This window comes from Hemicordylus capensis, chromosome 2 (assembly GCF_027244095.1).
Source record: "Hemicordylus capensis ecotype Gifberg chromosome 2, rHemCap1.1.pri, whole genome shotgun sequence".
Classification (NCBI taxonomy): Eukaryota; Metazoa; Chordata; class Lepidosauria; order Squamata; family Cordylidae; genus Hemicordylus; species Hemicordylus capensis.
This window is the reverse complement of record NC_069658.1, coordinates 388,853,133-388,875,989: the sequence shown is the minus strand read 5'-3', so window position 1 is coordinate 388,875,989 and position 22,857 is coordinate 388,853,133. Positions and strand designations below refer to the sequence as shown.

At 45.0% G+C, this 22,857-nt stretch overlaps 1 protein-coding gene across 6 annotated transcripts in view; it reads right to left on the bottom strand.

Annotated features, from left to right (window-relative positions):
* SEPTIN9 (septin 9) overlaps positions 1 to 22,857 on the bottom strand; it is a 322,440-nt gene that overhangs the window by 135,138 nt on the left and 164,445 nt on the right. For all 6 annotated transcript variants that reach the window (XM_053296380.1, XM_053296381.1, XM_053296382.1 and 3 more), the window contains one exon: positions 1,749 to 2,405. In XM_053296380.1, coding sequence (XP_053152355.1) covers positions 1,749 to 2,405 — 657 coding nt within the window. The remainder of the gene's footprint in view (positions 1 to 1,748; positions 2,406 to 22,857) is intronic.

Genomic DNA, 22,857 nt, shown 5'->3' with positions numbered 1-22,857 from the left:
AATTCTTAAACTTGTCTAGTGAGAGAGTTTATGATGACAGAATTAATGAAGGTACACTCACAAACAATTCCAATGAGAAAGAAATATGGGAGATATCTACAAAAGCCAAAGTGGCTGCACAAAAAGGGCAACATATACAACAACGTACACCAATCCTTCAAGGAGAGAATAGGAGCTATGAGAAGTCTTCCAGTATGAAGTTGGAAGGCTCCCAGACCACAGTGAGCATGTTACTCAGAGGCAGGCAATGCTGCAGACCGTGCAAAGTCAGGATGTAACTATATCTCCTAGGAGATTACCACACTGGGGCCAGTTAGGAGACAGACTGGACCCCGTCCCAGGGGGTACCCTGTGCAGGAAAATATTTCATTCAACATAGGGTTATGGAGGGAGTATCCAGGCACTGCTGCAGAAAGATGGATGAAAGAGATGGCACCCCTCAGTTAGACACCCCTTGGGTTCAGTCAGAAACCTCATCCAGAACGGGTTTAGGCAGGGAGATGATATGTGCTCACCTGGGTGCATCCTTAGTTCATCCCATTAATAACCCAATGAACATTTTTTTTGGATTACTGCCAAATAAATTAAACATCTTATATACAAAACCCAAGTCCTTTCCAGAATAGTGTACCCTACACCTCCTTTGTTGCCTAACCATCTCTGAAGGAGAATGGGCTGTTAGTCCTAGAATGACCCCAGTGAGCCCCCTTAAGCTGGTCTTAAGGAAATCCATGGTCTGTGTCAGTGTCTAAGGCTGAAAGTCACTTTAGCCAGAGGATGGTTCTGCAAGGAATCCAAAAGAAAGAAAGCTATGGATAACTTGAAAACACATAAAACACCAAGGTGTTCATATAAAATGCTCCAAGAAAATCAGCTCTTGCAATGTCTATTACTGTTGTCAGAAGAATTTCCTTTCTCTTCTATCCCAGCAAGTAAAGAGACATGTGAACAAGGGAATTTGGAGAAGGCAATGCATTCACTTACACTAAAATTCTCTTAGAACCAGCCTGAACAACTTTTGATCCACAAAGGCAATGCATTTCTTAGAGGCTCAGAAAAACAGCTAGTTTTGCTGCAAGAATGTGACTGATTGGTCAAGCTCTACGTAGCTACAATCCAAGGCTGCTGGGTTGGGGTCACAGCTTGGGTACCCCTGCTCTAATACAATTTCCTCAGAAGACAACAACTCTGTCTTGCTCAAGAAGCTCTGAACTACATCCAATACACAGACAGACATTGGGTCATAGTACATAACCCTTAACCCTCCATACCCATATTGGGAATATCCAACATGAGCCATACCCTCAGGCTAGTAGAACTAGCCTGAGATCAGATTAGCACAGTGTTTTACTGTGCCAACATTGTAACACATGGAATCCACAAATATACCGGAAGTGAACAAAGAGAAAGAATCCAGTGGCCGGCAAGAGGTACGATTTGTTCCAGATGCAAGCAATCTCCTAGTTAATACATAGACACAGACATTATGATCTGATCATCTGATAACACTGCACAAAACTGACCCCAACATTTCAATACGAAAAAAATTAATTTGAGCAGCATGAAAGGGCTCATGAGCTAATTAATACTTGCACTGTTTTTGAAGTACAAAATGAGTGTTCATTCTGGACTTCAAAAACAGTAACTGGCTGTAACTCATATGGTAGAACAACCACTAGAGGCAAACAGAAATTTATCCACAGACAAAATACTGCACAATGTAAAAATGCAGTCCCAGGTCTGCTTACCTTCTTGGCTTTTGGGTGGAATTTCAGCCATAGCTGACTGTGCCTTTGGTTCTGGTGGCAGCTGCTGATTGGTTGAGAAAAGCTCCAGATTTTCAGTCTGCCTGACTGGTGGTACTGGAGCCTCTGAAGATTTTGCTACCTGGATTTCCACACGTTTGGTAGCAACATCAGGCACTGGTGGACTAGTGGCTTCAACTCTCCGCTGTGTTGGTTCAGGGATTTTTGAGGGGGCTTCCATTCTGCGAAGAACTTGATCCTGGGGCTTGCCTATATTGATCTCAGTCCTTCTGGGAGCGGTCTCAGGGGGCTTGTGCCCCAACACATCTGCTCTCTTGAGGCCAAATCTTGAGGTTCCTGAAGTGGAGTTCTCCACTTGCTTGGATGAGATATCAATGGAGATTTCTGTTCTTCTGGACACTGGCTCAGGATGTTTTGGTCCAGAGAGCTCAACTCTCCTCAGAGAAGACTTGGGTGACCTTTGTGCAGGAGACTCCACATGTCTGGAAGGGGTTTCTGAATTTCTAGTGCCAAGATCCTGGAATTTCTGTGTGGAGCTAGACACTGTGGACCTAACAAGGGGGTTGGGTGTCCGTCTTTGTGGTGTGGAGGAATTTGGTGACTGATCAACTTCCTCGACCTCAAAGGATCTCTTCAAAGCTACAAGATATAGAAAGAACCAAGTTTAATAATATACGCAAGTTTATTGTCCTCAGAAAACAACTCAAGAGAAAAACCCCAGAGTTCTGGTCCCCAGGCTTGAGAATTACTGAGTGAAGTCATGTTTTATTGTATGATGTTCCCCAAACTATTGCTTTTTAAGAGCTCAAACCATATGACGCATTGAAATTAAAAACTAAAGCATGTATGAGAGGCATGATTCAACATGAAGTCCCCACTGAGACGTATTCTCTACCCACTGCATTTATAACTATGAAAGAAAAACTCAGAAATGCCCAGATCATGAACTTGCCTATCAACATAAAATTTCTGAGATGACCTAGAATGGAACCAGAAGTCAGCTAGAAGTGTTCCAGTCTTGCATTCCCAATGCTTCATTTGATTATTTACTTTTTACCATAAATTATCCTCACCAGTCATTTCTCTGACTGAGTTTAAACTGTGATCAGAGAAAATTGGGAAATGTTAGGAAACTGTTGGGTAGGGGTGGGGTGGTCATCTTACATTCAGAGCACCATTCCCTTTGGGTAAACAGAGGTATAACTTGTATTTAACCACTGTTTTTTAAAGGAACCAACTTAAATTCAAAGTCATTTTCCATTCAGGTAAATATGGTAACACTGAGAGTCTGAGTATCCAACTGTAATACACTCACAGATTTTGAGGGGGGAAATTTCATGGGTTATTAGCTACTAGCTAGACCCTACAAACTTAGTTGCATCCTCTTCTTCCTCAAAAAGCCAGGTACACTCAGAAACACAGACAGACAGACAGACAGACAGACACACTCTTCTTCCTACTAAGGCTAAATTTTCAATTTGTATTGATATTATTTAAATAATTAAAGGACAGTGCCCCACCCCCACCCCAATTGTTGAAAAAAGACATCTTTATAATATATGCACGATCAGGTGCAGGTTGACACATCCATCTGGCAAATATAATGGAATCATACAATCCTAGAGTTGGAAGTGACTTTGTAGCTTTTCTAGTCCTCCAACCTTCTACTCAGTGCAGGAAACTGCTGCAGTATCCCTGACAGATGAGACGGCTGTCTAGCTTCTTTCTGAAAGCCTTCAGTGAAGAGCCCAACACTGCATAAGGCAGACTGTGCTATCATTGAACAACTTTTACAGTTAAGAAATCCTTCCTAAGGTCTAGCCTAACTGCTTCCTTATGTTTTCAAACGTTTGGTTCTGATCCTGCCCTAGGAGTAACAGATAACAAAAGGAGTAACAGCTCCTTTCACTAACTGATAGCCCTTTAGATATCTGGAGATGGCCTTCATACCTCACACTTAAGTCTTTGCTTTTCTGGGCAAAAAAAATACACAGCTCCTTCCTCACAGAACATGGTTTCCAGACCCCTCACAATCTGTATTGCTCTCCCCTGAAATCATTCTCATCTACCAATGTCCTTCTTAAAATGTGGTCATGAGAACCGAACACTTGACTAAATTTACAAGAGGAAATCCTATTGAAATCTAGTAGTCATCTAGAGTAACTCCTGAGTAGTACTATTGGTTAATTTAAAGAACATAGGAAGCTGCCATATACTGAGTCGGACTATTGGTCTATCTAGCTCAGTACTGTCTACACAGATTGGCAGCGGCTTCTCCAAGGTTGCAGGCAGGAATCTCTCTCAGCCTTATCTTGGAGAAGCCAGGGAGGGAACTTGGAACCTTCTGCTCTTCCCAGAGTGGCTCCATCCCCTGAGGGGATTATCTTACAGTGCTCACACGTGGTCTTCCATTCAAATGCATACTGGAGCAGACCCTGATTAGTTAGGGGGACAAGTCATGCTTGCTACCACATGACCTTCCGGCCTTCTCTGTAGCTACTCCTGGACTGTGGAATACACTCCCTGCAGAAATCCATAATTGGAATTCTTCATTGGCCCTTCAGGAGAGCCCTCAAAACCTATCTGTTTGGCCTGGCCAAACAGGATGGTCTCTGGGTCATCTCAGAGAAACTATATCACTTTTATATTAAAAGAACTACACTGGCACTCAGTAAGTTTCGGGACAAAATACAAGGTGCTGGTTATAAAAAGCCCTAAACAGCTTAGGCCCTGGGTATTTAAGAGAACATCTTCTTCTCCAGGAGCCCCACTGCCATGGGGCTCATCTGGAGAGGTTCATCTGGAGAGGTTCATCTGGAGTTGCCAGCCACTAATCTCATGGCAACGACGGGCCTTCTCCGTTGCTGCCCCGTGGAATAAACTCCCTGCTTAAATAAGAGTCTCCCTGTCTCTGACAAGTTTTTAAAAGGCAGTTAAGACACATTTGTTCACCCAGGCTTATAGTTTTCAACATAGTGTTAAATTTTAAATTGTTTTAATGTTTTTACTAGCTGAACCCGCACAGAGCATCTGTGCGGTAGTTCACTTCCTTTTGGGGTTTAGTTGGGAGAATTCATTTGGCTGGTCCTCTCACAGCTCTCTCACTCGCTCTGTCCCCCCCCACAACAGCTCTCTCGCTCGCTCTGTCTCTCCCCCTCTGCACCTCTCACTCGCACTTCCTCTCCCCCCGCGCCTCTCTCGCTCGCACTGTCTCTCTCGCTCGCACTGCCTCTCCTCCCCCCGCGGGCCTCTCTCGCTCGCTCTGTCTCCTCCCCCGCGCGCCACTCTCTCTCGCTCTGTCTCCCTCCCACCCACCCCCGCATGCCTCTCTCGCTCGCTCTGCAGCCACCATCGATCACAGGCCAGGCCTGCCAGTGGCCCTGGCCCACAGCCAGCCAATTCTCCTCCTCCTGGGTGTGCCAGCCAATCAGGCACCTCTGCAGCCCAGCCAATCAGCTGGGCTGCCGGGACATATATTCCCTGGGCACACCTAGGAGAAATATGTATATAGATTTTCTTTTAAATTTTTACTGTTTGTTGTAAACCACCCAGAGACATAAGTTTGGGGAGGTATATAAATATGTAAGTAAAAGATCTGTGCAGAGCTGGCATCAAGAGTCAGTGTTGTTGGTCAGCTGCCCAGGGCATGGAGCCTTGGAATGGCCCACTGCTGATCCTTCAGACCACTTATGTGCTAATAACTTTCATGTGATTGTAGCAAAATGACTCTCTTAGGGCCCATGGAGGGCAGCTCGCCAAGGGCTTCCTGAAACACAGAGCCAGCCCTGGATCAGTGGATGAGGAGCTGCAAAGTTGGGCACTTGGCCTGAGCTTGTTATCACGAAAACTGAGACAATATTCAGTTCCCTCCCACTCATCATTTTCTTGGCCAGTTTTGAATCATTCCCCACTCCTTTCTCATCAGTGCTTCAAAATATTGCCTCCCTACGCTGATATGGTGGGAGGTAGCTCTGAGATGAGGGAAAGTGGTTATTAATTCTCTGATGAAAATTGGTAAAAGGAAGTGTGGAGCTCAAGAAGTGTCTATTAATTCTATGATAATGAAAATATGTTAAGTCACAGAATGAGGTTACAGGAAACAGGGTTAAATTCCCAGCATCCACAGCTAAAAACATTTTTGTGGTCTTAACCAAGAAACAGCCTTACTTCCATCACAGAGATAAAGTGACTTCCCTCTCCCCAGCTTTCCTCTTATAGGGCTCTGAGGTTCACAGGTTTGTGTAGCACCATGGTAAAGGCTCAGAGGAACTCTTTCAGCTACAACCAGTAAAGGTAACAGGACAGACAAGGTCAAGGACATTATTCTAATACAGGGATTCCCAACTTTGGGTCCCCACTCAGATGCTGTTGGACTACAACAACCATATTCCCCAGCCACAATGGCCTTTGGAATATGAGAGTTACGCAAGATTAGAAATGACTGCTCAATTAGAAAGGTGAAGAATCACTGAGGAATTGCATATAGCCCTTCATCTGTGGGCTAGCATCTAAGTGACTTAAGCCAATCGACTGGACCACTGGTTCCCAACTTGGGGGCCTCCAGATGTTGATGAACTAGAATTCCCATCATCCCCAGTAGTGTTCCCTCTAACAGGAAATCCCAGATGTTGTTGACTACAACTCCCATAATCCCCAAGCAAAAGCCAGTGCAGTCAACAACATCTGGGAATCCCTGTTAGAGGGAACACTGCTGGGGATGATGGGAGACAGGAGGAGTAGTTAAGCCACATCTGGAGGCCCCCAGGTTGGGAACCACTGTGCTGGACTATACAATGGTCTGCCCATTCTGCAAAACACATTCGGCCTGTGTTAAGGAACAGAATAGGATGCAGAGAAGACCAACCACAGCCTGCTGCAAATGGTGCATCCACCCTCAAGCTAAAGACTGCTAAAGGAGAAATGTTGATTGTCCAGAATAGAAAAAGAGAGAGAATTTAAGCAGGAAAGCCCATTACGGTTCTTTCAACATAATCATTCAACACACTCAGACGATATTTAATTAGGGGCTACTTCATTATTGTCATCCTTTTTATTTCACAACACTTGCAGGCCTCAATGCAGAAACAGGAAGCCTCAAAGCCACATACAAAGAGACAGTATCTGCTATGACAAGGCTAATATTGTAGCATCACATTGGCAGGTTGCTGGCAACGGTATCTTTGCAGCACAGTCACTGCAGGCTGGAAACATCACAGTGGGCTTGGAACATTATACTTAACCTTCCTGGTTTGCACATTACCACCAATTAAGATAAATGGCTGTTTACATACTGCATTTGCTAGGTAATGAGACACATTATCTTTTGAAAGAGGTTAAGTGTCTGCTCAGTTAAAACTACCACTCAGAAAACATCAGATCTTTATTGCTATCAAATGAAGACAACAGTGCAGTGAGTAATGAGGGTTTCAAAAGCACTGAGCAATAAACTAAAAGGAGCCCCAGAGACGAGCACCACAGATCTCCAACAAATGAGGTAATGAGGCAATGGTATCGCACATTCTTGTAAGCTAGGGATGAACGAACCTAGCCTTGGGAAGTTTGCAAATCAATCTCAATTACTTCTGTTAAACATCTGAATGAGGACTTGCAATTCAATACTATCATTGAAAAAACCCACCCAGATATGATATGTAGAGTGGGGGAGTTGTGTGCAGCAGGCAGAGTAGGGAAGGAGCAGGGAGCCTAGGAAAGAGCTGGGTTGTGCCTGAAGCGGGGCCAGAGTAGGCAGTTATTGGAGAAATGGGGCCCGGAGAGAAGCTGGGGGGAAATGTCGCCAATGGTCAAGAACCAAGGGGTATGTGCCCTTGGTGGGAAGGGAGTTTGAGGATGGGAAAAGAAAAGCAGAGTGTGAACAAGCAAGTGGCTGAGGAAGAGAGGAAAGGGAGAAGGGAGAACCATCTCAAACCGGTTTGTAATAGCCAGCTACATCCTTGGCAGTAAGCCTCTGTCACCTCTTATTCCATTCTGCTTGAGCCAGTCCCAAAGATGCTGTTTGTACATGCTCACCCAACACGGAGCCTTCCCAGAAGATGTGTGCAGCCACTCCGTGCACAAGTCGGTGCTCCATGCAAAGCCACAACAGGCACTTTGGGTATAAGCAAAGAAAATCTAGGGGACCTTGTGTTTTTTTGTTTCTAACTTTTATAAGGCCCAAAGTAAGCTAGAAACAGAAATAGGATGCAAGAATGTAGCAAGAGGTTAGCATCACTGTTCCCTCTAAGGCGTGCAGACGTGCGTGCGCTCACAAGTTTTCTGATGTCCACTCAGTTAGTTTTAGATCCCTCTCAGTTTGAATTAGGAAGGCCCCACTCTGAATGCATGTCCATACACAGTGCCTTGATTCTGCCGCCCAGAACAAAATTCATTCCTCAAAAAGATGGAAAAAATTAGAGGGACCACTGGTTAGCATGAAGATTATCCTTCTGATCACCCAGCCAGGCATGCCTCTTTACTATCTTTTCTATCATTATCTCTAGCCCAAGGGCAGGACCTGCCTGAATGGTCCTAAATTGAATTCAAATGTGGCCAAAAGAAATGAGATTGTGACAACATGTTTAATGCACACCCTCCAACCTGACTACAGCCAGGTCACAGATTCTAGAGGGGAAGAGCCAATCAGATCAATGTAACTGGTACCAGTTTGCATGGTACTGGAGCCAGGTCTGGATATCAAACATGGACTGTGCAGCCAGGCAGAGGTGACTGGAATCTAAATTTAGACACACACACACACCCCAAAGATGGGACTTCTTGATTCCCCAGGGGAATCAGGCCTCCTTCACAGCCAGCCCCTCTGGTTCCCAGTGCGAAGGAATGCATCTGATGGGAGGTGGCAGAGCGAGTAGCTCCAGGCTCAGTGGTTGTCCCTTTACATGCCCTTACTCTGCAATAGGCCGGGTTGAGCCTAGGAGGGGTAGTCAAGGGTGGGGGGGGTGGGCCAGGAGACACAGAAGGAATAAACTGAACCAAGTGAAGCAACCATCAAGGCACCTGCTTGAATGATGGATACATGCTACCCAGACACTGAATAAAGAGAGAGCACATGCTGCTCAAGGCTAGTGCTGGAAGCATTCCGGCAGGCCATGGACTCATGCAGAGACTTTTTCTGACTCCTCATTTACTTTTGAGAAGGTCAAATATTTCATCCACACACACACCCCCAGGGCCGGGGAAGAAGAGTGACAAATGGGTGTATATTTTCTGGCAGCTGGCAAAGCAGACAAACCCTAACCTTGTCAAAAAGGAAAGCAAAGATTATCCATCGTTTAGGGCTGCCTCAGCCCCTTGACCAAACTTTTCCCTACTCTGATTTCCTGTTGCTTTGCTGATGCTGGTCTTTCTCTCTGTCTCTCTTTTCCCACCCAGCATTGCATTATTCTAACTAACCGAAGTTCAGTAAAGACAGATGAAGGAATGCATAGAAAATTATTTCAGGAAGCAGATTTTCTGAAGGGGAAGGGGGAAAAGCTTTAAAAAACAGCCTGTTCTGTCCAGGGCCAATGAAAGAGAAGTAAACAGAGCATACTCCAAAGAGATCTACCTCCTGACTTCCCCGCAGGGAAGCAGTTCTGGTAATAAGAATACCAGACAAATACAGGCCCATGCTGCTAATCAAGCCAGTGGTCTAGTCCAGCAGTCTTCCCTCTACGGTGTGCGTGTGCACACACACACACTTTTTTTTAATGTCCACTCAGTTAATTTTTGATCCTGCTCAAGTTGAATCAGGAAGGCCCCACTCATACAAATGTGCACACACTGCCTTGATACTGCCACTCAGAACAAAAGTCATTCTGCACATAGATTTTTAAAAAAAAGAATTAGAGGGAACACTGCTGCCAGCCAAACTTGGGAAGAACCAGTGCTTGGCACCTATAGCATCTTCCTCAAGCTCTGATTATTTGAATTATTTGCTTCTTTTTCAGGTTTGTTTTTCAAGTTAGGAACATTAAGAGATCCTTGATCAGGTTCATGCAAGTAGGAGGGTTAGGGTTAGGGTAGGGGGCGGGTTGTAAGGTCATGCAGAGGGGACATTTCAGTTCATGGCAAGTGTACACTGTAAGATTAGACATTTGTTGGGGTGAGGTGGCAGGCAGCTCACTAAGCCACTCCAGGCAGCGCTGGGGCTTAGGTTGGGCCTGGAGGAGGACAGAATCCGCTCAGGATCATGGTGCTCAGGGAGAAGTGGATTTAACCTCCCCCCCATGCCATTTTCCCAATTAAAATCAACCTCCAGAAATTGCTATTTGCCCCACGAGGCACATTATTAATTTAATTTAATTAATTTTCAATTTATTTTTTTTACATTTCATATCCCGCTCCTCCTCCAAGGAGCCCAGAGTGGTGTACTACATACTTAGGTTTCTCCTCACAACAACCCTGTGAAGTAGGTTAGGCTGAGAGAGAAGTGACTGGCCCAGAGTCACCCAGCTAGTATCATGGCTGAATGGGGATTTGAACTTGGGTGTCCCTGGTCCTAGTCCAGCACTCTAGCCACTACACCACGATTATCTGTGGAAAGTGGCAGTGGGCTCCCAAAATGGCTGGTGAGCAACTTCCACAATTTGGTCCCTGATGGGCAGTGGAGATGTCTGCTGGTTACCCAAGATGGATACTGGCTGTCCTTGGTAGATAATGAGGCAGGTTGAGAGTAAATTATCTGGGAAGGCTCCACTTGCCCAAGCCTCTTATTCCTGCCACCTGTGATCTAAGGCATCATGACATCTTCCAAATCAAGAGAACAAGGTTCAAACAGCTGTCAAGAATGCCCAAGGAAGAGACAGCGGTGTAGAGAGAAGACTGCATCCTTTCTTCTCCATGTGTTTAAGGGTTCGCAGTTTTTTGAGGAATGCAAAATTTTACAGTTAAGCCAAGGCAGCTGGAGCAGTTCCTCTGCAATACCTACTTAATGATGATGTCTGAAATGATTAAAATCAAGGCAGTTGGAATCTGCTCAAGCCCACTTCAAGATAATGACTGAGCCAGCCTCTCTGATTTAGTCATAAAGGATGTGCTCTGGCAGCTTGAATTTCAGTTCACAGTCGTTATCAGCACTGAACGGGTATTACAGATTAGTCAATTCAGCTGCCTTGGTGTAACAACTGCAAAGGGAGCAAACTTTAAAAGTGTCAGAAGGAAATTATTTGGTGATTTCTGAAAGCACTCCAAAATCACTGGACAACTTTTGCCATAGCTTGGCTTAATTCAGCTCCCTTCTTTCAAGCTAAGTGCCTGCCCATTTATAACAGAATCAAAACAGGTTTGTCTCCTCAAAATCAAGAATGTAATTTGGTTGTATATGTTATTAAACAAGTGACCCTTGCAAGCTTTGCATTCCAAGAAGTGCATTAAAAAATTAATAAGAGATACCTTAAATCCCTTTGGATAAATCCACACCTAAGTTCTGCCCCTTTGCAATAAGATCACCCCCCACCCCTACACACAAATTACAGGCCAGTGTCAAACTGCCTTAGAACCTGGAGAGCTTGAGCTGCAAACTCAAGGTTAAGGACACCAGGCTTTATAGCCAAACACTCCCTCTATTCATATGGTGGGAAGTCACTTCTTTGTAAGACTCTCATGGAATGGAGGAGGTAACCCAGTCACATCAGCTGGTGACTTGTAAACAAAGAGCCCTAAGCAACAGCCAAGGGGATGCCATCTGCAAAAGCTTCTACTCAAATATAACAGCAGCAGATCAATATCAAATGGTTTTATATTTGTTGTGTTTTAAACTGTGTACACTACCTAGAGATACACATATCAGGTAGTATATAAATATGATAAATTAATAATAAATGAGAAAAGGGGGTGGGAACGCTACTTCCTACAAGAACTACACTAAACACCAGTGTTCTCTCTAATTTTTTTTCATCTGTGTGCAGAATGAGTTTTGTTCTGGACGGCAGTATCAAGGCAGTGTGCGCGCACGTGCATTCAGAGTGGGACCTTCCAGATTCCACTTGAGCAGGAACTAAAATTAACTGTGCAGACATCGATAAATGTGTGAGCTCGCACACACGCATGCCTTAGAGCAGTGGTTCTCAACGTGTGGGTCCCCAGATGTTGCTGAACTACAACTCCCAGCATCCCTAGCCCCATTGGCCTTTGGTTAGGGATGCTGGGAGTTGTAGTTCAGCAACATCTGGGGACCCACACGTTGAGAACCACTGCCTTAGAGGGAACATTGCTAAACACTAAACATATAGAATCTTACAGGGATTTCAAAACAGAATGAGATAAGAGCTGATCTTGTGGCAGAGAACATAAATTGTCCCCTTTGCTAAGCAGGAAGTACCCTGGTTTGCATTTGTATGTGTGACTATACATGAACACTGTCTGCTATAAGATATTCCCCTTACGGGATGGGGCCATAGTTCAGTAGTAGAACATCTTCATTGCATGCAGAAGGTCTGAGGTTCACTCCCTGGCATCTCCAAGTAGGGCTGGGAGAGACTCTTGCTTGAAACCATGGAGAGCTGCTTCCTGTCAGCATAGACAATACTGAGCTAGATGGACCAATGGTCCAACTTGGTATAAGGCAGTTTCCGATGTTTCTATGGGGAAAACTACTGCTTCCCATCCAGCATACCTCACTGGCAGATATCGGGGACCCTTCTGATTGTTTTGCATTCATGAGACAATATTTTGTAATGATTCTCAAATAATTCAGCAAGAGCTGGTGTGCATTAGTGGACCAGGTTTGGAGAGAAATGGGTAAAAATCTCCATTTAGTCACAAAGCACTCTGTAACTTTAGACCAATCACTATATCTTAGCCTAACCTACCTCACTGGTTGTTGTGAAGATAGAATGGATGGGTGAGAACTATGTACACAACTGAATAATGTGTAGTGAATAGAGTGCTCAGCTGGCCTAAAGGGTGCCTTCTCAACCAATAAGCTCACTGAGTAGTCTCAGGCACCTGTAACCTACCTCACAGGGCTGTTTTGAGGATAAAATCCCTAAGGGGTAACTGTGATGGTCTGTTGCAGCAAACACAGTCTTGTGGCACTTTAAAGATTAACACACTCAGCCAACTGGCAGATGTAGCAGGTTCCAAATCAAGCCCTTCCTCCCTTTCTTTAAAAATTAACAGTTGAATTCTGGCATTTATTTTGTGGGCCAGAATCACTCCCTTGTCTATGCTGTTATTGCTTGTCACCTTAATCAACACACCAGACCGTCTCCAACCACAACAAACTTATAAGGTGTACAAATACAGACCAACACCTGGCTTGTCTGGTCCCTGGGGTTACATCTTAACAGGCCTGCCTCTCCCAGTGAAGCCATACACTTTCAAGGCAGCTTGTTCATAGTAGTATTAGAACATAATAAGCAAGCCCCATCTGAGTCTGACAGCCCAATTAATGCACCATCCTGGCATTTCCCCCTCAACAGCAACCACCTAGGAAGCTGGATGGATTTATCTTTGCCTCAGAAAAGGAGGACAGGAGAGAAAAGTGAGAGCAACCAACTGGCCAATCAATCACCACTGCCATCCCCAGCTAGCACAACAGCCTGCAGGGAAGGGGAAAGGTCACCATGACAAGGGAGATTCACAACAAACAAAATACAACATGAATCGTCTAACAAGCAACATCTGCTGTGAGGCAGTACCAAGCAAAAAGACCACTTTCTCTTGCCTTCCACTAAAGCCACTCTCCTCTTTATTGAAACTCCCAGTGTAGCATGGAACTCACATCAATGGCCTTTCTGCCTTGGACTGCAATTGCACCATAGCAAGCTAGGATGAATGTATGGGAGACATCTTGATCACTTCTTAGCATATAGCATGGAGGTGAATGGGCTGGGAAGTTGAGAGAGCAGGTTCAGACATCATTTGGAACCATGGTTTATTTGGTCTAACTGTGGTTAGTCCATGAAGCTATGCACATGTGTGTGCAAAACCAGACTAAGGAAGCCCAGCCCAGTTTTGCACACGCATGTGTGGGATCAGGCACAATCCCGGTGGCACCACAGTGGCAAACCCAACTAGGGAGGTTAAAACATGTTTAGGAGAGTGAGTGCTCTCCTGACCTCATATTTTACAATTATCTGCTAGCCACGGCTGCTTGCAGCCATGGCTGGCCATCTGTGTGGCTCCCAGTCAGCTCTGAGAAGAGGAGGGAGGATCTTCATAATGCATCGCACACTCGCAGTGATCTGCCCACCCAGGACCTGTTCGTCTTCAGGGAGGTAAGCTTTTTGATGCTTCCTCCCTGCTAACCCTCTTGCCCTTTCTCACTGGTCAAAAGAAAGGGCTTTATATGTCTGAACCTTTGTTAGTCAACAAACCACGGAGGCTCTCCACATGAGCAGGTGGAGAGCCATAAAAGGGTTTGCGGAGAGAGCAGGCTTGGCCCGCTCTCCCCGCACATGAGCAGCCAGCTCACCCTGGTCAGCCATATCAGCCGTGTCACAGAGCCGGTTGGGACAATGGGGATGGGGAGTCTCCTGGCCCCCGGAAGGCCCAGAATGCCCTGCACAAGTGCACAGGGCATTCTGGGGAGCTGCCCAATGTTGTAGCCTGCTGGTCAGGGGTCTCCTTGTGAGTTGCTGCAGCTACACACAATCCAATTGCTCCTCTAACCTCATTTAAGGGGAGGGGGATTTAAGGAGGCCTGCTGCCGGGAGCCGCACAACTCCCACTGCGGCACACGACCAGGCAAAACCAGGCTAGGCTCCCTTAGGCCAGTTTTGCCTGGTTGTCAGAATAGCCTCATGGTATATTTCAGGCAGTGAAATCACAATCTGTATCCAAGGTTTGAAGGTTTGTGTAACCATGGTCTTGCACAATATCTCAACCGACAATTGAGGTTTAATCCCGATTAGTTTCAGTAAGCTAAAAATGCTAATATTATAGTGCCCTCATACAAATCTATGGTGTGGCCACATTTGGAGTACTGTGTACAGCTCTGGTCAACACATCTTAAGAAGGGCACTGTAGAATTGGAAAAAATGCAAAAGATGATCAGAGGCCTGGAGCACCTTCCTAATGAGGCAAGGCTACAGCATCTGGGACTTTTTAGATTGGAAAAGAGGCAACTACAAGGAGACATCATAGAGGTGCATAAAATTATGCATGGAATAGAGAGAAAGGACAAAGAGAAATTTTCCTCCCGTTCTTACAACACTAGAAAAAGGGATCATCCCATGAAACTGAAGGCTAGGAAATTTAGGACCAACAAAAGGAAGCACGTTTTCACACATGCATAATTAATCTATGGACTTCTCTGCCATGGGATGTAGTGATGGCCACTAGCTTGGATGGTTTAAAAGAGGCTTAGAAAAGTTTATAGAGGACAGGTCTATCAATGGCTACTAGTCTGAGGGCTATAGGCCACCTCCAGTCTCAGAGTCAAGATGCTGCTAAATACCAGTTGCAGGGGAGCAACCGCAGGAGAGAGGGCATGCACATACCTCTTGCCTGTGGGCTCCCCAGAGGCATCTGGTGGGCCACTGTATGAAACAAGATGCTGGACTAGATAGGCCTTGGGCCAGATCCAGCAGGGCTGTTCTTAGGTTCTTCATGGGCTCTTACAGAGTCATGCCTAGAATGTGGGGAGTAAGGCAAAGGACTGTGACCTACATGAACCATGATGTGGTAAAATGGTTTGTTTTTCTCATTTTGTGATTTATTTGGGTCCCTTCTCCTTACCTTCCATGATTCCATGAGCAGCCAAGACCAGGCTAAGGAAGCCAAGCCCAGTCTTGGCTGCTCATGATAACCGCCAGCCAGCAGAGCCTCAATGGCAAACCTGCCAAAGAGGCCTGAGCATTAACCAAAGTTAAGGGTGTGAACATGCCCTTAACCTGGGCTACATGACTATGTGTTGGCACTGCGTGGCGCCAACACAGGAGCAGGCTCCTGGCCAGCACCGGGGGATCCCCCAAATGCACCATGCACTCACATGGTGCACTGTGGGATTTCCGGGGGTGGGTGGGATGACACATCCTGGACCCCAATGCTCTGTGCTTACAGGGAAAGCTGGTGACTCTCTCTGAGCATGCAATCCACATACCCATCAAGGAGTAACTGATCATCTGTGGGGAAGGTAAATTTGAGCTGCCTTCCCCGCTGCCTGCCCAGTAGCCCTCTCCTGTAATCATGAGAAAGGACTCTGTATATGGTGGCTACAGGGTGGATTTGATTTAAATCAAATCGATTTAAATCACTAGTCAGTAAGACTAGATTTAAATCATGGTGTGTGTTTTTGTTTGTTTTTTACGGAAAGACTCAATCTTGCTGGTATAATCTTAATATTTACAACCAGATGAAGGTTTCATTTTTGGTCCTCTTCTAGATAGAAAAATTGCCCCAAATAATTTTACAGAAACCACTGAAAGAGCATGACATTGTGAACGGATTAATGGGATTCATTTACCACAGAATTTAAAGATTACATATATACAGCCTCATGCTACATAATTAAAAACTAATCCTTATTTCATGGTGAATAACCTTTGGACTATAATGTATCTTAAATAGAAAACTATCTTTAGTTAGATTTTTTCCTCAAAAAGCAATTTCTTTTTTAAAAATCTAATTTAAATTTTTTAAAAATCCAATTTAAATTTTTTTTAAATGATTTTTATCCACCCTGGGTGGCTATCCAGAATTTATTAAATAATAATCCTTCATTAAAATAACCATGGTTCTATGTATTGTCTGAACCTGTCCAGACAGAACCCTCCTAGAAGAGAGAATACAGAATATCTAAACCTATGCCCCAAGGCCGGCATCTTAAAAGTCTGCCTGAGATCACTCCAAAGTCTGCTGTGAGAGACACGATAGACATTGGGACATTTTTCATGTATTGGCATTTGTTTTTTCAACTAGTTACCAGGAGCGTAGCAAGGTTGAAGTGCCCCCCTCTCACCTCCTTCTTCTCCCCCTCATGTCTTTTCTGTAGAAGAACTGAAAGGTCATGGTGAAAAACAAAACATTCTCATCAAGCCTTTTCTCTCACTCCTATGCAAATAATATCACACTCTCCCCATGCACATAGACACTTTCACACACACACTTGCATACACACATTCCCTTGGCTCAGAAACATTTAACATATATACCTACGAGAAGCCACCACATATATTCATACAACATCAGCAGCAAAGATCAAGCTGTCACCCATTCAGCAGATCCCTCTCTGTCAGGGCCCAGAGATATTTGTCGTCCCCCCACTTGTTCAGTGATAGTGACACCCCTGCTAGTGACAATGTCTGGGAGTTTGCAGTATTTTTCAATGTTCCGGCAGAAACTGAGGCACTGAAGGAAAAGGCAGACATGGGCTTTGGTCAGACATTTAATTTTCCATTGATCTGCTCATCTGAGGAAGTAGCAATTGCCCTGGGCAAAGTAACTGTCTAAAACCCATATACTCATTTGAAGAAACGACCTATCCAGGGAGTCTCCTTCAGCTGCTTAAAGCTGAAAACATAGCAGAGCTTTATGTCAGCTGTGCATAGGACTTGTTCTCCCTCTTTGATCTTAAAGCATGGCAGGCAACTGGAGGAGGGAACAGGCAGGAGGAAGAGTTCATTTGAGCAGATGGTGAGTGACAACCCCCCCCCACACACACACCACAACTATTACCTGTATGGCTAGCATAGATGGGTAGATGGGTGTCAGGCATTGTTTTAGCAAAGGACAGCCATGTATTTTCAACTTTTCCCCCAAACCATGGGGGAAAGAAACTTGATTTCTCTTAGATGCTATGATTCTCAATATTCTTCACATGATCCGATCCTAAACAGGGATGTTTACAGAACATGACTTTATCAGAATCCATCACAAATTTCCTAGTTATATATATCTGGATCAGCACTCATCTGGGCTGAATTTTGTTTTGGTCCAGCATCTTTGGGGCCTCCCAGCTCAGAGCAACACAGGGGAGGTCCTTGAAGCAGCACTGTTTGCTCCCACCAGGGGTTTTCAGAGCTGTAGCCTCTTTTCCTTCCCTTCTATAATCCAATGGAGACACTGGTACTGAACAGTGAGAGAGCTGTCTGTCAGCTAGCTCTGCCCAGCCCTGCCCTGCCCAGCCCAGCAGAAGCCTATGGAACTAGCTGATATCTATAGTTGAAGATTGTTGGGCTCACACCCCATGATCTCTGGCTGCACATGAGAGCCAGGGACATTCAAAGTGCCAACCAGAACTATTGTCAGAATCTCAGGATAATTAGAGATGGGAACTTAGATAAGCCATTCATCCAGTCCTAAATAGCAGCCATGTAGACTTCTGAATTCTGTCTGAATCTCACTAGGTTGCTACCTGTACTGCACATAAGGACTATAAGTCTAGCACCTCACATTGTTTGCTATTTGAGCAAAGGAAAACCAAATGAATACAGACACAGGAAGGGATGGCTTTCATGACTGATTATAATCATGAATATCACAAGCTCCCTTTTGATGGTGATTGGTGCTCTGACTCATCAAGAGAGCTTGGCATATAAGACTTCAGAATTCTTATTACCAGCTCCTCCATCCCCAAATCAAACACAGTCTGAGAGCCAAGTTGGTCCCTGACCAGCTCTGGTGGAAACAAAATTACGTAAGAAAATGTGAGTCACAGCTGAGCAACAATAAGAACTTCCATTATTCCATCTATGCAAGGACTTTTTAGATCACATCAGGACAAAGAGGCCCACTCCTTAACACACTCTGGAAGATTGGATCTCCATCCAAAGGAAAGAGATGGCCAGCTGCAATGGGCAAACGTAACACCATGGCTATCAAATCAAACTGTCTGCAAGCATCTCATGAGTGTGAGATTAATGATGAATGACGGGGCACACATTTTAGTAGCATCTGATCTTAGACAATAAATTGTATTTTTTGCCCAGGACAGTTGCAAATTTAGGGTTACTTCAGATGCTGTCCTTTTCCTGCACTGAGAGTATAGGAGCATGTGTGAAAACTGCAAGTATACCACAGAAAGTCTGCCTCCCTGACACACAGCTTTTTCTCTGCATGTCAGGAAAATGTAGCCTGCTGCAATTTCTTGTAAGCATAGTCCAAAAGAAGTGTGCGAAGTCATCAGATCTGCAAGCAGCTTTCATGTACTTTCTTACTTGGATGTGCTTTTTGTGTAGGAAAATGAGATGTCTGAAGCAATTCTTATCACCCACTAGTTTATCTGACTCCCTGAGAGTGAAATGTTCAAAACGAGGCATGAAGTTACCTAGAGCAATCAGTGTTCCCTCTAAGGCGTGTGCATGTGCGCACGTTCACATGTGTTTTTTTTTATGACCGCTCAGTTAATTTTAGATCCTGCTCAGGTTGAATTAATCTGAATACACATGTGCGCACACTGCTCTGATACTGCCACTCAGGAAAAAACTCATTCTGCACACAGATTGGGGGGGGGGGAATAGAGAGAACACTGGCAGTCACCTTCAACCTCTTCAGAACCAGAACCTATGTTTAATTCCCACCAGAGCCAGCATGGTGTAGTGGTTAGAGTGCTGGACTAGGACTGGAGAGACCCGAGTTCAAATCCCCATTCAGCCATGATACTAGCTGGGTGACTCTGGGCCAGTCACTTCTCTCTCAGCCTAACCTACTTCACAGGGTTGTTGTGAAGAGAAACCTAATTATGTAGTACACCGCTCTGGGCTCCTGGGAGGAAGAGCGGGATATAAAATGTTTTTTAAAAACAACAAAAAACAACCAGCAACATGAAACCAAGTTTTCATATATTTTTTAATGTCTATGTCCTTCTTCCTCCTCCTCTCTGGTTTTCAGAGTACACATCTGCACTGCATACATGCTGTATTTGTCGTATTCATATTCGTATTCTCCTGTGCACCCTAACCCAGGCAAAGGGAGGCTTTGACTCCCTCTTTGAAGCTGGGCTCTTAGTGGAGTGAGCCCTTAACCCAGACTCCAGGACCCTGTGTTTGCTGGAGCCAGCATTTTCTCTATCCCTCTCTCTCCCCACACCCCTCTTTTAAAAACAAAATGGTGTGGTGGCACTAATGCTACACCTTGTTCTGAGGTAAAAGCTGCAGTGAATTCCTGGCATAGCAGCCAAAGGTCAAGATGCAATATGTGCAAGGAAGATGAAACAAAAAGGCATGGCTTGTATGAACCTAAAGTGGCAAATACCTGTGTTCCTGCCATTTAAACAAATGTCAGTAATCAGGAGACAAAATACATACCTGCAAAAGTATGGCCCATGCCAATTACTAAAGTAAATAGTTATAACAAAATGAACCAGAGATACTTTGCAGTACAACAGGAATTTCAAATAATTTCTTTGGCATATACAATTCGGTGCTTGAACATACATACATACATACATACATACATACATATATATATATATAAAATTAAAAAATGTTCCCTAATCCATGACTTTGGACACGTTGCTGTTATGATTATCACTTTACAGTACAACAGATATGTTCCAAATGTAGCAGTCTAGGGGCTCAGATGTATAAGAGGGGCAGAAAGGACTTTTAGCCGTATCCATTCTCATCATCTCAAATGCCCCTATTTACCAGTGTCAGACTCTAGAATATGTACTTGGTAAATCACTGTCCCTATTTTTGCCTCTTGGTGATGCCTTGTTCAGCTTTTTATTCCTGGAAGTTGCTAAAATTGTCATTCTTCAGGGTTCAGCTCCCACCCCAGAGGCTCTAAGCAATTAAATCCCCAAGTGTATCACTGGATGCATCCTGAATCTAGAGCAGGCCTGCTCAACTTCGGCCCTCCTGCAGATGTTGGCCTACAATTCCCATAATTCCTGGCTATTGGCTGCTGTGGCTGAGAATTATGGGAGTTGTAGTCCAAAAACAGCTGGGGGGGCTAAGTTGAGCAGGCCTGATCTAGAGCATGGATTCTCAATGTTGGGTCCCCAGATGTTATTGGACTTCAACTCCCATAATCCCCAACCAAAGGGCACTGGGACTGGGGATTATGGGAGCTGAAGTCCAATAACATCTGGGGACCCAGCATTGAGAATCTCTGATCTAGAGCACTTGCTTTAAAATGGGTGAACAACATGCAAGTCACTGTGCAGTGCACAGCATACTGTGAGTGGAGTCCAGTGTTCAGCAATGTGCAATAGTGGGGGGGAGGGTTTGAGCAGTAATCCTTAGAATGAAAATGGTTTGTTACAAGTCTGTCCCAATTTTCATCTGTGAAATGCTGGAGAGTATGAGCTTGGCTCATCTGTGCTCGCACTTTATTATGGGCTCTCCATTTGTGACATGCGCAGGGGCGTAACTACCATTAGGCAAGGGGACACAGCTGCCTGGGGCCCCCCACGCCTTGAGGGGCCCCCCAGAGGCAAGTCACATGACTCCCCAACACCCGCAGAGCTTCGGTGCCGTGGAAAAGCCAACCCCAAGTTCAGAGCAAAGGCTGCATGCATGAAGCAAAGTCCTTGTCTGCAGAAGCAACTCTGAGCCGGGAGCACTCTTCCCCATGGGAGGGTGGAGGGACGGGGTTAAAGCAAGGGAGTGGAGTTTTCTAGAGAAGCTGGCATAATGGGGATGTGAGTGTGAGTGCACTATATATTGTGAAGTGTGTGTGTGTATCAGCGAGGGGCCCATTTTAAAATTTTGTCTCTGGGCCCACTCCAGCTTTGTTACGCCCCTGGACATGCGTATAGTCAAATATATGCCACACACCTCTCAGACTGCTTGGTCACAACCCCTGCACACATTCGTATGCATGTCTCTATTTTCATCTGTGAAATGTTGGACTTTCTTACCACATTCCGTCCGTGAAATATTGTAGTGCTTTCTTGCTACAAGTTTGCCATATGCTTCATTCACCTTTTGCCTAAGAAATGACATTGCAAAAGTGTAGAAAAACTGAACTGCAGGGCTGGGAAGGGAGAGATGAAATAATCTAGGCTTTCTCCTATCCACTCACACAACCCCCCAGGAACAACTGATTCTCTCATGGTTTGTTTGTTTTTAAGATAGTGATTGTTATCCAGGAGGTATCAAAGCACATCATGCCGAGGGGGGTGGGGAAATGTGATAATTATTCCAGTATTTAGGAATCCTCCACTAACCGGTCAGAGGCACCTTTCAAGTGGTGGTTCGCTACCTCCTACATGCCCAACCCCAGCACAGCAGCTTTCCAGTGGCTGCTGGTTTAAAAATAAATGAATAAAAGATTGCGAGTCCCTGAGAGGGAGCCATTTCCCTCTCACTTCTTTGCTGTGTAAACCACCAAGTGAACTTCCTGTTGAAAAGCAAAATATAAATATTCTGAACAAAACATTCTAAACTAAATCCAAACCCCAAGTATGGCGAGTGGAGTACTTCAGCCATCCAGGCCAATGCCATCCAACCTGATCTCTCATTCCCATTTGTGATCACCGCTATGATGCCAAAAAAGGAAAGAAACCTTTGTTTCACTACATTTCTCTATTTTGCTGCTTGCTGACCCCTCGCTCTAGGTCATCCCATGGCCCCTGCCCGCTTTCCACACCTTCAAGAGGAACATTCTGTAAGGAAAATGTTGCCTGGAATTCCCTCCACATACACAGCAGAAAAGAGGAGGGAAACACTGGGGGAAGGCAGTGCAGCTGGCATGCTGACTGTCTGTCAGGCCAGCTGCAAGCACCCTGTCTCACCATTTAAATATCAGAGTCAGCAATGTAAATATTTGGAATGGTTCTCAGGTCCAAAGACTCCGTTATTGTCTTTAAGTTCACAGCATGTTCCCATCAGGGTTTGGCGGCTGCTGTCCTGCCTCCTGTTCCCCTCACTGTCTTTCCCCGCTTCGGGGGGGGGGGGGGAATGTAAATGGTCCATTTTCAAGTTCCTCTTTCTTTAAACACACACACACACACACACCCCAGCGGAGTTTGCTTATGTTTTCCAGGGCTTAGACTGGTTCCCTATCAGAAAATTCATCAAAAGGAGTCTATTTGTTCCCTGGTCTAGTTGGTTCGGAGGAATTTCCTGCTAACTAGGGGACTGGGGGAAAGTGCAGAAGGGAAGTTCAATCATTCAGGCCTCTCCTCTTGAGCTTTCTCACACCAGCCACTATGTAGGGAATGGCATCCATTACCACATCCTGTAGTACATTCCACCCACTGAGT